The sequence below is a fragment of the Glycine soja genome, chromosome 9 (assembly GCF_004193775.1).
Source record: "Glycine soja cultivar W05 chromosome 9, ASM419377v2, whole genome shotgun sequence".
Lineage (NCBI taxonomy): Eukaryota > Viridiplantae > Streptophyta > Magnoliopsida > Fabales > Fabaceae > Glycine > Glycine soja.
In genome coordinates this window covers 9238146-9255281 of record NC_041010.1, presented here as the reverse complement: position 1 = coordinate 9255281, position 17136 = coordinate 9238146, and the positions used below count along the sequence as shown (strand labels likewise).

Here is a 17136-nt window from a genome sequence, read left to right as displayed (position 1 = left end):
ACTTATTAATTGTCATGAATAGCAAAGACGAAACATGGATCGAAGTTGGATGAAAGAAAAACGCATCAGTGACGAGTATGAGAACGAGGTGGAACAATTTCTACAATTTACTCAACTTAATGCTGAAAGTTTGAGGGGCAATTATTTATGCCCATGTGTTAAATGTCTTAATGATAGACGACAGTCAGTTGATGAAATCCGATCACATCTGATATGTTACGGCATCATTCCGAATTACACAAAATGGATATGGCATGGGGAATTGGCCGACATTCCAACTGTTTCTCAGTCTCAGGCGATACATGAAAACAGCGAAGAGCGTATAGAGGAAATGATCCGTGATCTTGGACAAGAGACTTTTGAGCAAGTGCATGCACCTCTGTATGATACAATAGAACGTGATTCCAACACGCCATTGTATTTGGGGTGCACATCTTTCACGCGGTTGTCAGCAGTCTTAGCTTTGGTAAACTTGAAGGCAAGATTTGGGTGGAGTGATAAAAGCTTCACTGAATTGTTGGTGTTATTGAATAATATGCTTCCTGAACATAACACTTTGCCGAAAAGTCACTACGAGGCCAAAAAGATTTTTTGTCCAGTGGGAATGGAGTACAAGAAGATCCATGCATGCCCTAATGATTGCATATTGTACAGAAATGAGTATGCAGAACTACGGCAATGCCCCACGTGTGGGGTATCACGATACAAAGTGCAGCATGACGAATTAACTGATGATGCAAGACCCAAAAATTAGATGTTGTTTGAGTTGTACAAAAAGTTTTTAGCTATTGTAGGGGAAATTAGATGTTGATAGTTGACTAGTTGAATGTAAATTACAATCATGGGGCAGCACTGAAGATGTTTTTTAGTTGTCTTACTGAGCTCTTCTTGTTTTTGGTAACACGGTGACAGAGCATGTTGACAGGAAACTAGATGTGGCCTTTGAAGCGGTGAGCATATCAACTTTTACAAATTGTGACATGTTTAAACCACTAGTGACTTGTTTAATTACGTAGTGTTGGACCTTGTGGCCTCAATAATCTTAAGAGGGATAGGCTTAGAATGCAGAAGAAGCAACAACAATCAATTTAACAATGTTCTTTAAACATGCAAGACACAATTGATTGCAACAAAATAAATAAGATAAGGGAAGAGAGAATGCAAACACAATTTTATACTGGTTCGACCACTTCCCGTGCCTACGTCCAGTACTCAAGCAACCCACTTGAGATTTCCACTATCTTTGTAAAATCCTTTACAAAATCTGAACCACACAGGGACAACCCATCCCTTGTGTTTAGATGCTTTACAACAAGAGACTCACAGTCTCTTAGCCAATCTCATTGAATAATAAGAATGAAAGAAGAATTCTCTCTTCAAGAGAAGAATATTACAATGAAGATCATGCAAGAATCCTTATAGATTTTGCAAGTGTTTGGCCAAGGATTTCTTTTGAGAGAGCATTTGACAATGAAGTTCTTTTGGAATCTCTCTCATTGTCTTTTGAGAGGATAAGACATTTTGGACCAAAAAAACTCTCTCTCTAAAATTCGTGCCCAAGTCACCTATTTATAGGCCATTGATGGCCATTCACAAATCTAATGAAAAGATGTGACTGTTGGCAGATTTTCTGAAAACTTTCCACTGGTAATCGATTACAATGTTTTTGTAATCGATTACACAGTTATAATTTGAAGGCTTATGACTTTTGAATTTGAATTTCCAAAGTTTCGTTGCTAGTAATCGATTACAGACATATGGTAATCGATTACATGTTGAAAATTCAAATTCAAAACCTTTTTCAACAGCTATTTCTCAACCCTGTCTTCTGGTAATCGATTACACTTCCTGGTAATCGATTACCAGAGCCTTGCATGTCTTGAAAGCACTTTGTTTTAAGGCAAGGCTTGGTCTTTAGTGAATCTTGAAACAAGGCTTTGTTTGTTGAAGCAATCTTGAATTATTCTTGAAGCAAATGCTTATCATTTGAAGCAGCCTTGTTTGATTCTTCTTTGGCATCATCAAAATCATGTATACATACATTCACACGTAGCAGAAGTTCATTTTTTCTATATGACAAATTATATATATTCAGTTGGCCTAACGTTACAATTTACTATCATTCAGGTTGCAAGTTGGGGTGCCTATAAAAAACGTGACATATAAGCAGTGTCATTTGCAGCAACACATACACATGAAGCTCAAGTTCAATTTGCTCTTCAACGACGACTTCCTGCATTGGTAGGAGTTCTTGCCTCAATTAGGCTTCCTTACCCATCAAGATCCTTTGTGTGAATGTGTATGACTAGTACAAAGGAGCTCTCTGTCAATGAATTCTTATCGTTGGGGGAGGAAAGTTACTGGCGGGAAGTTCTGATATTTGTTGTGATTATCTTACTGTCACTATCTTATTGCACCCTTTCTACTGGTTCCTATTCTTTTATAAATTTGGTATTTGTTGTGATTATGTTATTGTACTTCAGGTTAGGATTCATAAGTTCCTGGAAAAGACTAGAAGTCACTAGAGTAAGAAAACAGAGGCTGGTGGTGACTGCAATATGGATAATGATAAATAAAAAATAAGGAAACATGTAAATGGTTTGATTAAAAGAAGAAGACTGAAACAGGTCCACATGCTACTGAAAGAGGAAGAATCTGGCCCTTAGGGTCGTGATATCCAGGCTAAGGTTGGTGTTAATGTCTGAGTGTAATTATCTTTAACTTTATTTTTTAAACTGGAATCTAATGAGTGAACTCTATGAATCTATGCAGTTGGGAAGTCGATTAATAGAATTATTAATTGAAACAGCATTTGTACACTCTCCAGTTAATCAGTCTGCTGATACTCCACCTGATATTCGACCTGCATTCAGTCATAGATTTAAAGCCATATCAAAGAACCCAGAGTGAGGCTTCACCTTTTTTTTTACAAAAAATTAAATCAATATTATGATTGGTTCAATAGTTTAGACCTTGATCCTTAGCAACTAAATGGCACTATCAGATTAGAGAAAGTAGCTATTGGCTGTTTATCTGAATATTATGATACTAGGAATCAATAATTATTATTTTAGGGACTGCCTCGATGTGATGCTTATTTATAATTCTGCCCCCCGACCCACCCACACACATGCATTCTGACAGACAAACAAATGTCACATGCCTTCAAAGTTCAAATGAGAAAGGTAGGGTAGTTAATCCAATTAATTATTCTATAATATTGTCTGTTGCTGGAAAATTCCTGTATATACTATTCTTAATTTATTGGAATAAATGTGATTTGTCAGTTGGAAGCTGCTGCAGTTAAATCCTTTGTCAACAACTTATACACTTTACATTCAAACCTCTGTTTCATCACTCAAATAGTTACTTTTTGGTTAAAATCTATTACCTCATGACCTACTTTGCTTGAGTATATGACTATATTATCTTGCATTTACACATTTTCATGATCTACACCCCATAGTACTAGGTGTACAATACAAATGATTTCGTCAACTTCACTATGCATAATAAATATTTAATTTTCACTTGAATGGTATATTTGAGCAGGGTTCATGAAACAGCATTAGAAAGGACTGTAACAAAGACCCAGCTGCCTATCCAAATGCTTTGTTAGCAAAAGCTTTAATTGATGAGGTCTATACTGATTAAAATGTATGCTCCTGCAGCTAGCTATAATCTCTTCTTTTCACTCACCCAACTCTTGGAAGCTTTTAGATTGACAGGAAACTGGTCAAACAGACAATGATGACTTCAGTTTATGGTTTAGAGGACAAAGGCCTTATTACTGATGAAAAACATTTATTTGCTGCATCTTGCTATGCTGCTAAAGTAAGTTTCAGCCATGTTGTACGAACCTATATTGAAATGAGAATCACCTAACATCGGACCTTAAAATAAGAGAAAGAGAACAACGAAGTTGTTGTGTCTTAAGAAAGAGAGAGATGGCGGCGGAGATACCGTGCTGTGGAACAAAGTTTTCACTGTACGTTTTGGTGATCATAGGTTTGGTCTGCTTCGCGGGACTAATGGCTGGTCTCACTCTCGGACTCATGTCTTTTGGACTCGTCGACCTCGAAGTTCTCATCAAATCTGGTCGTCCTCAGGATCGCATCCACGCTTGTTAGTAATACTATCATAGTATCATCCCCCTTTTTTTTCCTTCCAATTATTTAAATTCTCTGCTTCTTACTCTTTGTTTTTTTTTTCTTTTCTTTTCTTTTTGCAGCGAAAATTTATCCGGTGGTTAAGAACCAGCATCTTCTGCTTTGCACGCTTTTAATTGGAAACTCCTTAGCCATGGAGGTCTTGTTATTTTCTCAACCCTTCTTGGTTTAATTAATTAATTATTTTATTTTATTTTATTTTGACATGTTTCTGTTTTAGGCTCTTCCCATTTTTCTTGATTCACTGGTGCATCCCGCTGCGGCAATCTTGATTTCGGTCACGCTCATCCTCATGTTTGGAGAGGTAATTTATTTATTGATTTTCGTGTTATCAGCGAAACAACATGAATAATTGTTTTATGAGGTTCTTCGTTCCATGGTTGGTGCAGATATTGCCCCAAGCAACTTGTACAAGATATGGATTGACGGTTGGAGCCACGCTGGCTCCACTTGTTCGGGTTCTTCTTATAGTTTTCTTCCCGCTTTCTTATCCTATCAGCAAGGTATGCTTATAATGTCAATATATATGTATGATTACTATCAACACAGGGTAAGTTTAGTGAGAGTGGTTATTAGTCTTCCTAAACGTAACAAATCAAGGTTTGAATAATTGTCGGAGAGGTGTTCATATTTAGTGTTTGACAGTAGTGTCTCAAACAAGATTGTCTCCAAAAAAGAATACCTGTGGGAACAAACAAAAAAAAAATGTAAGATTAGTAAATGTAAAAAAAACTGATGGAGATTGTAATATTTTCAGGTTCTTGATTGGATGTTGGGTAAAGGACATGCTGCCCTTTTAAAGAGGGCAGAGCTCAAGACTTTTGTGAATTTTCATGGAAATGAGGTATGTGGTATATATATATATGTTTTAAGGATTAAGAAAACTATTTTCTTTATATTCATTTGAATGCTTTAAGATGTGCTTCTAGTACTTGTGTTTCAGTTCTTTCAATATGGCTCTGGTTTGTGCTTTGATGTAACATGGCTATATGGTTGTTTTCTTTGATGTAACATGGCTCTGGATCGAAGGGTTATAGTTGGAGCAGCTGAAGCTTTACAGAAGGCTCAGGTATTTCAATGATTTTCTTTTATGTCGATGGCAAAATTTTGATTACTTAATTTTGATGCAGTTTATTTATATACTGTCAACTTGTGTGTCTGTCAAGGGGCAATTAATCTTCAATTCTGCTATTCTACCTTGGTTCACTTGTGATGTGTGCATGCTTTTATAAGATGTCTAATAAATATTACTACGTTTTAACACGAAGTGGTCAAGTGTATAAATAATACTGCTGAGCTATTAAAAGAGAGGACTTCTGATGCAGCTATTAATGCTTTAGAACTAGTTTCTAAGGCATTGTCAATAAGTTTATACTCAGAAAATTGCTTCAAATGAAAGCAGAGGCTCTATGTTTGGTATTTTCTATTCCAATTATTTGCTCCACTCATCTTTATGCATTTTTATTCTTTTTTGTTGTTGTTGTTGTTTTGCTTAATTAATTTGGATTAGGGAGAATAAAAGGTGCGTTTTATTATTGTAATGTCTTGCAGCTACAAAAGTATGATGCAGCAATTCACTTTTGTGAACAAAGTCAGCATCTTGCAGAAACGAATTTTGTCTTGGCAAACAATACAGCGAATTCTGATAGTTCCTTATGTGATAGTTACTCAAGTGTAAAATTGTGGAGGTGGTCATTGAAATCCAACTGTTACTTTTGTTTGGGAAGGCTTGAAGCATCACTTAATGTTCTTGAGAAATTACAGCAAGTTGTGTCTGTCACTGACAAGTAATTCAATTGATTACTAAGCAAGGATAATTTTTCATTTTCCATTTCAATCAAGATAAATTTTCTTTTTTCAACAGCTAGGGATGCCTTACGATCAATTCAATTATGTAGGTGTGTGGTCGATAACATTGAAGACTTGCTGACATTAGCTTCTACAATACGGGAACTTCTAAAGGACAAGGTAATTTCAAAATGCCCTTTTTCCTAAATAAGTGGTTCAAACCAAATGATAATTATTAAATCATGTTGACCATCATTAGATTAACAGTCTAGTTTAATCGTGTTTGCAATCTTGTGGCATTAAGCAAGCCTGATTTGCATATTTTAATTTAAGAGAAAAAGTTAATGAGAAAGTGAATATTTCAAACTAATAGGGCTCTCTAATTGGTCGTTGAAAGTTGTGAGAAAGTGAATATTTCAAACTAATATGTGTTCCATACTTTAATTACGTTTGTCCTAAAATGAAACTCTGGTGGTTAGGATTTTGTTGTAAGAGTAATGATTGATCCAAAGGTGCTGGTTTAGTTCTGTTTTCTAGATTTTATTCTCTTAGATAAACAAAACTCTATGTTTTTCTAGCCTCTTTGGTGGCTAATTTATTATAGATTATTCATTGGTCTTTTCTGGGGACCATTTGCTTGTGGTTTTTGCATGATTAATTTTGAAATTCTGTTGATCTATGATTTGGCTCATGCTAGTGGTGGCCACTTTAAAGGCTTCATACCTTCTTAGAAAGATAGTGTTTGAATATTTTCACATATGTGAATCTAGGCACTGTGGTTTCTAAAATTGGATATGTGCTAAATTCTGCCGAGGCAGAGACTTTGCTTTCAGCTACTCTGATACATGAGGTTTGTAATATATAATTATATATAGAGATGCATGAGAGGCAATATGTGGCATTGTTCATCATATTTGATCATTTTTTTAGGTGATGCATGTTCTTGGTTTTGATCCACATGCCTTTGCTCATTTTAGAGATGAAAGGAAAAGACGGCGTAATTAGGTATGAACTACCTTTTGTCCTGTAAGATCAACTTTTATTTTTATTTTTTTAATGATGTAAGTCTCGTAAAGTATGAGTTTGAGTCATGATTATTTTTCCCAAATTCTTAGTATGATAATAATAATTATTAGTGGTCACTTTCTTATAAACTAGTGGAAGAGAGGCACTCTGTGGCTCTCTAAATTTTTTAAATAATAAAAAAAAAGAAGTTAAATACAGTTGATACAAAATGACATTATTGAAAAAACTAATAATATAAAACTAGTGGGAATACTTGTCTTTGAATACTTCCATCGTCATAAAAAAATATATGATGAACAAAGTGGAAAGGCCACAGTGAAACGCTTTCTTTCTTGATTCACGGTAGGCATTGTTCCTTTCCTAGTTCTTTAATTTATTCTTCATACACTCATTTGATATATATATATATATATATATATATATATATATATATTCATGATCAGTTCATGTGCTAATGTAACCAATGGCAGACGGCCGCTGGATGTGATCGAGAATAATGCAGACCAATACTATTCTGGCGAGTTTTTGCTCTTCTGCTATAAAATTATGCATACTGTGATAAATTATTTGTTAGTTTATATAAATAAACAATTCAATGGCTTTTTTATATAATTTTTTATTATATTATTGATGTGTACTATGAAATGATTTTATAAATGATTAATTTCTATTGAAAAATCTGATTCATTATTTTTAGTATTTTTTTAATTACATTTTTTTATTTATTCAAAGTTGAGAACTTAAATCAAATATCACTTCAACTAATAACTTTTATTTTAATATTTGAGTTTAATTTCTATAACTAATCAATATTGTAGAACTATAATTTAGTGAGGTGTTTGTTTAACCTCATGTTCGCCCTATTCCCAGAAACATGATACTGAGAATACAAATACTCGTATTTGTATATTGTATTCCGAGAAAAGTTAGATGCTTATGTTTCATGTCAATTTCGTCATTCTCATGAGTAGGGATGAGTATGTCATATTCACAAGGAAGTTTTTTTCAGCTGCAGTAAGTAACTGCATACTTCTACTAAATTTCTTTTTTATTTTTTTTAATCAAATAAATTTTACTTTTTTTGCCATCACTAAAACTAACCAAACATATTTATGATACTAACATTCCTAGGAATATAAAATTATACAGGGAAATAAACACTGACGTACACAGTCAATCAGAAATAGGAAAAAAAATTTAAGAAAATTATTTTATCAGTCTCTTGTCAAATAGATTTGTTAGTCAACAATTTTTTTAATATTTTTTTCACTTCTATCTCTTTATGGCTATCAGGTTTGTTATTTGTTATTTTTAAGATGGTGGAGCACGTGGCACATCAGGTTTGTTATTTGTTATTTTTTTGCCTTGTCAATGAAATATTAAATTAATTTAACCTTTATGAGTAAGAGTAATGAAATATATGACCAACCCAAGTTTGTGAATGGCTTGCAGGGTCTCACTGGGAAAAAAGGCTTCTTATGAATGAGATTATGACTGGTTCTGTGGATACAAGATCTGTTGTTTCAAAAATGACATTAGGTATATTAGAAGATAGTGGGTGGTACAAGGTCAATTGTAGTATGGCAGATCATCTTGATTGGGGTCGCAACCAAGGTACTGAGTTTGTTACCTCTCCTTGCAATGTATGGAAGGGAGCCTATCGTTGCAACACAACACAGTTTTCTGGCTATACGTATAACAGGGAAATACATTTATGAAGTGTTCATGCTTTTCCCAGGTGTAGAGGCTTTGTACGAGGTTCTATGACCCAGGGAAATGGTTGCTATCAACACAGGTGTATCAACAATTCTTTAGAGGTATGGTTTGTACTTTATAGTATCAAACTATCAATAAAAGTGAAATGCTCCCCCTTGTATTGCTTTACTTTGTTGGATTTGGACCTGGAACTCTGATACTTCCTGAACAAACTTTGGGAATAAAAAAAATTTCATTTTCCTTTATGGACAAAACGTACATCTATGAGCCTCATATTGGTGAAGCAGTTGCTTTTATATGGGCCTTGGAGACAGCTAGACACCTTTCTTTTTCCAGAATTCTTTTTGAAACTGATTGTGCCTCAATGGAAAAACAGGCATACTCAAAACAATACCTATTTTGCTGGTTTTATACAGGACTGTGCTATTCTGGCAGGTCCAAATTTGAAAGAGTTGAAAGTGTTAGGGACACAATTGGTGTCACCAACAGAATATACATACAGAAGTTAAAAGTAACTAATCCAAGTGGTTAGCATTTTATTTCTTCTCATTACAAATATGTAACATGATGGAAACTGGTGTTCACTTGATATTGAATATTTTATTATCAGTACATAGTTTTTCTTTCTTTCTTTCTTCTATTATTGACTTCATTGCATTTTTTTATACCTAACTTTTAATTTTTTGATGAATTTTATCCCTAAATTTTTAATTTAACATATTTTACTCTCAATTTTTAAGAAATCTGCAAAATTTACCCTTAAGATATTGAGATTTGAAAGTGTTGGAAATCTTAGGTTGTAACGGCACCAACATAATCTTTGATGTGGCTATATATTCTCAGGACATGTAACTGTTAAGTGTGGAAAAATAGTCATTACTAGATATTCTTCTGAGACAGCCAAGCAGGTTCTAGATACTTCGATGTGCCGCATGACTTATGTAAAGTTTCTATTCCTCTCCCTACACAGTACACACTTTCAACGTAAATTTTATGACTAAGATTAATTTACACAATCCTAATTACTGCATTCAATGATTCAAAATTATTTCTATTATAATCAATTGTACTTAACTTCTAAACAAATGGACCCTACCAGTAGCTACAGTGTGGTATTAGTAGACAGATAAATGATAATCATGCTATGTAAGTGTATAATTAAGAATTCGATCATTAAATTTGCGTGTATGAAAAAAATATTTATTGAAAGAAGTTAACCACTTAAATATAGATATCTGTATTCCAACAAATTAGTATCTAACTCAAAGTTGCAAGATACTTGAAGTAAAAAACAATAAATGAACCCTTAACATCTAGCATAGCATCCCCGAAGTTTAAGCTCAAACAAAATTTCATTTCATAGAACAAAGAAGCATGTTAAATGTTAAAAGAGAATGATACATGCATCAGCATACGGATCATCTATGGAAAACTAACAATTTCAATAAACTGCAGCTTTTAGCATCATAGATATCAAAATTAATTTAATTGTTTCAATCATTATCACACAACTGTGTTAAGGCGTATTATTCAATAATTAAATAAACAATGACCAAGACAGAGGGTCATATACTAAGCTAGTTAGCTTAGTAGTATTATTTAAATTGTTACATTATTTAAATTATATATCAACTTATCTTCTGCTTCTAAAAAGTGTGATGTGTCTGCTTGTATTAGTGATTGGCTGACCAAGATACATTAATTAATTAGTATATATTTGAACTCTAAAGATCCCTCCCTCTATAGGCCAATGACTAGCCTTCTTTTGTCTCAAAACATTCTCACGAAAGAATTTGTTCCTCTACAAATAGAGTAGCTCATGAACTAGCTAGATTAGCTTTTACTGTAAAGAGTTTTGTTTGGATAGAGGATGCCCCTTTTTGTGTGGAGTCCCTCATTGATGCTGATGTAAGGCCTTTGGCCCTTGTTGAATGCAAAGGTCTCATTTCAAAAAAAGAATATTTGTTGTAGAATTTTTAGTAATATATCCTTGTGTTATAGTTTAATTGGAGAACTTGATGGCTGGGCAAGAATGTAAGGAGCTTTATCTAAGTTTTATCCTTCTTTGATCTGTAACCATTATGTACATATAGTATGTCTGGTCAATGTCCTAATTCATGTAATTTCAATGGAGAATGTGTTGATGGAAAATGTCGATGCTTTCTTGGATTTCATGGGAATGATTGCAGTAGACGTGAGCTCTCATTTTCTACTTTAATTTATATCTGATGATTTGTGTAATCATTGTGCTTATAGCCTTATACTGTTGTCAACTTGGGCTTCTCCTCTACGTTGCCTTCAGTTTGGTAGCAGTATGTAGTTTTCATTTTGTTTATCTAAAATAAAAATGCTTTCACATAACTTCTTCTATGTTCCTGCAACAGCAAATGCAATGGCAATGGAATGTGTCTTTCCAATGGGATTTGTGAATGTAAACCTGGTTACACTTGCATTGACTGCTCCACTGGTACACACCATTCATAATTTTTGAACTATGAGTTTCCAACAAAGCATTAATAAGAACAAAAGTGTGAAAATTAATTTACATCACAATATTTAAAGTAAGGCACCTAAACTGTTACTTCCCCACCCGTGGATAATCCCTTGGCAAAATTAAGATTCATACCCTGCTTATTAGATTGTTATGTTCTTATGGGTTTGTATCTTGCTCTATGCGGCTGTATGCTAGTATAGATTAAGATTTCGTATCTTGGTGTATGAATTTAATTGGTTTCTCATATTGGGTAGGATGGCTAGTAGGAGGATGAGACCGCTAATATGGCTGGGAATGTTATATCTATTTTATGTTTTTTTTTACCAGCACTTGTTGTGCTTTGAATTAGTGAAGTATTATTCTACATAAAAATAAAATAAAATTATATTTTTTCATTTTTTTTACAGTAAAATTTGGATATATGAACTTACCTAGTAACTAATGTAAAAAATGTTCCATTTACTTTGGTGATTTGCATAATTAATATAAAAAATTGTCATTAAAATCAAATCTCATTCCGATAAAAATGATATATTATAATTTTATAAAAATAAAAAAATTATTAGGACCTAGAATAAAATGAAAAAATTTAAATATATTTAAATCTTTAATATATTATCTTGTATATACAAAACTTTATCATTACAAGTTACTAATTTTACTTTAATAATTTATTTTTTTATGTTGAAACATAAAAAGAAAAATGAAATGAGTCATTGTTTCTATGAATGACAATGATTAGGTCGGGTATGGACAAAGACTATTTATCATCTACAAATTTTCTAATATCTGTGGCTATGTATGAATACTTCAAACTAAAAAAGATAAATATTAAAAAAAAATTTAACATCAAATAAAACCACTTAATTAAAAAAAACATTAATACAACAAAATTAAACATGAAATAAACACTTTAGTGAATTAGAATGCATAGAAATAATAGTAAAATTATGAAAGAATATCCTATTTTCATTAAAATAAATAAAGCTAACTATAGTCAACAATGGTCAACTATAGTATATGGGAAGGAGTTGACTAAGTCAAGTAATTAATGACAACATGGGAAATAAGAGTTAATTTTATCAAAAAGATAGGATTGGATAATAAATAAATTTACCTAGAACTAGAGTTAGTAGTCTAGAATAATTAAAGCACTAGATTAAGTGATATTAGTGTATTAATGAATGATTAAGTTTACAACATGACACATAAGCTATTGGGCCTCACCCTAAGTAGGATTATGACCCATTATATAAGGCACAGTGGTGCACCACAAACACAAGAGAGAGGGGGACCAAATTCTCTCATCCTCTCTTGACTTGGAGACAAGTAAGGATCATTGGGGGCCAATTCAGGTGCTTTCTTAGCTAATCTCCATGGAAACCTTGTTCTCTTCATCATCTTTTTCCTTTCCTAGATTCAATTTCTCATTTTTCTCTTTTGTTCATGTTACATACTTGAATAGACCCATTGAGTGCATTCAAAGGGCTCTTTACTCTCTTCCCTTCCCCTAAGCAAATTTCAGGGACTACAAAGAGGATGGGGGTTTTTCTATCTCTTCTCATGCTATTTGTTTTTTTATGGAGCATGACTCTATGGAATGGGTCATTGTGACCTTTGAATTGCTCTTTTGTGCTTGAGAAATTGAATTTTTATGTGCATTATGGCTCTGTTTTCGTTGCAGTGGAAAATTGAGTGACTATTTGTGTATTTAAACCTCAAAATTGAGTTCTATGGGCCGGGGCCGGAAAACCTTGGTTACATATATATCATGCTAGGGTTCATTTCTAGAATCAATTAGTACCAAATTTTTGTCTTTTAATGCTCTTTTTGAACTATTTTTTGTGTGCTTACGGGGAATTTAATTTTGACAGTGGATAAAAGATGCTGTAAATGCTTATTATGAGTAGATTCCCAAATAAAATGATTGGTCATATATGTATATATCTTTAGGGCTTGTTTTATGATGTTTACATTGCAAAATCAAAAGCTATGATGCAGTTGAATTTTAGCTTTATAAAGTGGTCATGGGAATTTCAATAAAAACAGAGTATGAAGTGTATTAAATTGATCATAATGGTGATTTTGATTCATGAGAATGTTATCGTGTAATGAAGTTTGAGTTTGGAATTTAATTTGGCTCGTTTATGTATCTTTGAAGTGGTAAACCTAGACTATCTGACTGCATTTTTTTAGTTTGACTGCATATGAATAGCTGAAGAATTTAACTGCGCAAACAATGGTTTTGTGCTTCACAAATGATGTTTTTAATGATGTACAGTTATGTCTAAAAGATGGGGATTAATTGTGGTATTAATTAGTCACTTTTCAAGGGTCAAAATTGATGTTTTTGTAGCTTACAAATAATATTTTCCTTACTTTTTGGGGACTGTAGTAAAATGGGATTAAAAATAGTTTTTATTTTTGGCAAAATTGTAAAATTGGTCCCCCACTTTATCTCCAATTACGGATTTGGTCCCCGTATAATTTAATTCAAAAATTTGATCCCCCAGTTTTATAAATCCATGCAAAATTGGTCCTGGAAGTCCGATTTGGACATTGACCGTTAACCTCCGACGTTGACTGTCACGTGTCAATGCCATGTGTCAACGTCTGAGTGATTCTTTATAAATGCTTCATTTTTTGTAGGTAAAATTACACTTTTGGTCCCCCCAGTTTTACTCCAATTTCGATTTTGGTCCCCCTATAATTTAATTCACACATTTGATCCCCCAGTTTTATAAATCCCTTTATAAATTGTTCTTGCAAAAAAGAAAATATTTGATACGCAAAGACATAATTGAATGTATTTTTCAATTATTTCTATAAGATAAAATCTATATAGATAGATTTTATCTTATAGAAATAATTGAAATTGAAATGAATTTTTTTTTATTCGGAAAAAAAGATGTTTCAAATGAATAAAAACTTGTTTGGTGGAACTTGGATTGGTCTTTTGAATGGTTTAGCCACTAGTGCTAGAGACATGGTAGGTCTTGATAAATCTCGTACTCCTTTTTCATCACAAGTTTTTCACTCACTTGGAACCCAGAGAAAAATCACTCTTTGTCTTTCTCCCACTTCCGGGATTGTTCAACTTGGCAAAGTGACACATGAATCCCAACCTGAGTCTGAAATTTTCAGATCTCTTACTTTAACAGGTTCTGTAATAATCCCCTCTTTTTTTTCTTTTTTTGCTCCCCCATGTGGTATTATGTGTATACAACTGCTTAAGTGGCCTATGTATGACAATGGTATTTTTGTTTTGAAATTTGAAATACAACTTCTCCAGTAATGAAATTTGGCTGAATTTATAAAGGAATTTATAAAACTAGGGGACCAAATGTGTGAATTAAATTATAAGGGGACCAAAATCGAAATTGGAGTAAAACTGGGAGACCAAAAGTACAATTTTACCTACAAAAAATAAAACCTTTATAAGGAACCACTCAGATGTTGACATGTGGCAGTCAACGTCGGAGGTTAACGATTAACGTCCAAATCGGGCTTCCAGGACCAATTTTGCAGGGATTTATAAAACTGAGGGACCAAATTTGTGAATTAAATTATAGGGGGACCAAATCCGAAATTGAAGATAAACTGGGGGACCAAACGTGTAATTTTGTCTTTATTTTTTAATGATTTTAAATGATATCTTATTCATGGGAAAAGTTTGGGTAATTTTCTACTAAGATAGGTGAGTTATTTGTGCGTACTAGTAGTTTGAAACCAGTCATTTAAACGAGTTTTATGAGTGGATCTTAAATGAATGGGTTGGCTGTAAAAACAAGGCATCTATGCATCCTACATGTGTTTTAGTAAAGTTTTATTATAAACTAGTTGATCATTTCTATGTTGTGACTTGAATGAAATTGGAAGGTTATGAATATGATTAGTGAATTTAGAATTACTTTATCATGATATGATTCATGTTCATTGATTATGTTGTAATGATTGATCCTTAAAATATTGCAAAGTTCTATACGCGTGATTAGCGGGATTTCCATTTTTGTATGATTTCATTAATGAAACAAAGGGTTGTAGTCCAGCCCCTAAACTTTACTAAAATATTAAGTTTTAGTGAGAGAAGTCAAGTTTTAAAGAGAGATTTTAGTACTATACTATTATAGGAACCTATGCCTCAAATTTGAGAGCAATCGGACGTGAAATGGTGAAGATATGGCGACTTAATTTTCGGCTTCAAGCGTGGCTGCAGGAATGCAGTAAAGTAAATCATAAAGACGCCTTTACAAAGTTTAGTAGCCAACTAGCCATGAATATCAATTGGAGTAGACTTCGACATTGGGACAATTGAATAGAAAGTATAAGAAATGAAGGCGAGACAGAAGGAATCTAAGCGACGTAAGGACGCGGATGATTAGTGGATGCTATTATAAGACTTTTCTTACTTAGTAATGATGAATTAATAAGCATGAGAAACTTAGAAAGGACTAAAGATTTTCATAAGACTTTGATAATTATATGATGCATTAATTGTGTGGTAGGTTGCATGGGACCGTAATTAGTCCCATTCGTGTTATTCTATTGAATGATGGCATGTATATATGTGACATGAGCAAGTGGGGATTTAAATCTTTACTTTGTTTGTTGTCTTGATGACTACTGAAATTGCGAATAAGGGCATATCTCGTACTACATGAGTAGGAGTTGAAAACAATATGTGCGTCACAACATTTTGTAAAATGGTCTATTTCTAGGACAAATGGGATCTAATTTATGGATGTTTCTTAACAAGTTGTAACGAGATAGGAAATCGACTTTTAGTGTTTCAATGTATTTTCGGGAAAAAAAATCATTTCAGAAAGGTTTTCTAATAATTAAATATTAATTGATTTCACAAATTTCAAAAATAATAAGAAAATCTTATTAGAAAATTAGGAATGTTACAACTCTGATCATCGAGGAAGAGATCCTCAAGGACACAAAACGTGTGTTGTGGAGGCTAACAACAACGCCAAGCATAAGAGCAAAAACAAGAACAAAACCAACACTAGTGAGAAAAATGAAGATGACAAGCATGGAGAGAAGTGCAAGGGTTTCAATGTAAGAGAAGGACGAAAAGCACCATCTCTATGGTAGGGTGGTTGGTATCTCTTCGTGAACCCTCATATGCTTCCACGACCTTTGTTCCTAAAACCTAACAAAATGCATTTGCATTTCGCATAGAGAAAGAGAACCACACTCATTCTTATTTTCTTAAAGAACAGTTTTTTGTTAAAAAAAATTTGCTAAAAATTCTTATAATTTTTTAAAAATTTAAATGAGCAGTCTCTGAAAGTTCACTGTCTCATAATATAGTGCTTATTTAAGTGTTATATAAATAATGCTTCTACAAGAAATTTTGGCATAGTGATATTGGTTAAAAAATATTTTTATGAACTAAAAAATATAGCTAATATATTGAAAGCTGTTGTTGAAGATTAGATAAAAGATTGAGGAGAGTAGATATATTTGAAGGATTCATAATTGTTATTCATTTGCTCTTTAAATAGAGATAGAGTCAAATATACAAAACAGAAAATATCTTATTTTTAGGCATGACTAAAACAATTTTTAGTATGATAAAAAAACAGAATCGTAACTCCTAAAGAATAGATCATAAGCAACAGACAATTTTAAAAATTAGCTAAAACATCTATGTATATATGCAGCTATTGTGGGTACAATTACAACAGATCTCCTCCTTGTCTCAATGGTTGTAGACACCAAGTTTATTTCTTAAAGCTTCAAATCTAGTTTTTGGAAGAGCTTTTGTTAAAACGTTTGCACTTTGATCTTCAGTTCTGCGGTAAATTAGTTTGACTTCACCTTCTCTCTGTGCTTCCCTTAAAAAAAAACTTGATCTTGAAATGCTTAGTCCTGCCATGAAAAATAGGATTATTTGAAATGAAAATAGATGCTTGATCATCAACAAGAATCTGT

General features: G+C 32.9%; 1 protein-coding gene and 1 long non-coding RNA gene across 4 annotated transcripts; both read left to right on the top strand.

Moving 5' to 3' along the window:
* Positions 1-3809: 3809 nt before the first annotated feature.
* Positions 3810-11597, top strand: LOC114367278 (DUF21 domain-containing protein At1g47330-like). Of its 3 annotated transcripts, XM_028324437.1 has the most exons (14): positions 3810-4125; positions 4232-4308; positions 4390-4473; positions 4559-4672; positions 4927-5013; positions 5199-5238; positions 5721-5956; positions 6068-6137; positions 6728-6807; positions 6888-6962; positions 8277-8323; positions 8436-8597; positions 8722-8800; positions 11084-11597. In XM_028324437.1, exons 1-6 carry the CDS (start codon positions 3948-3950, stop codon positions 5217-5219), a joined length of 561 nt encoding a protein of 186 aa, XP_028180238.1. In that variant the 5' UTR covers positions 3810-3947; the 3' UTR covers positions 5220-5238; positions 5721-5956; positions 6068-6137; positions 6728-6807; positions 6888-6962; positions 8277-8323; positions 8436-8597; positions 8722-8800; positions 11084-11597. The 3 variants fall into 3 exon arrangements, with proteins under 3 accessions (XP_028180238.1, XP_028180237.1, XP_028180239.1); XM_028324436.1 differs by lacking the exon at positions 11084-11597 and having other exon boundaries at positions 8722-8957; XM_028324438.1 differs by lacking the exons at positions 6728-6807; positions 11084-11597 and having other exon boundaries at positions 8722-8957.
* Positions 11598-11962: 365 nt separating this feature from the next.
* On the top strand, positions 11963-13137 carry LOC114367619. The gene is made up of 2 exons (XR_003657251.1): positions 11963-12548; positions 12659-13137. It is a non-coding gene; the product is annotated as an uncharacterized LOC114367619 (long non-coding RNA).
* Positions 13138-17136: the final 3999 nt, after the last annotated feature.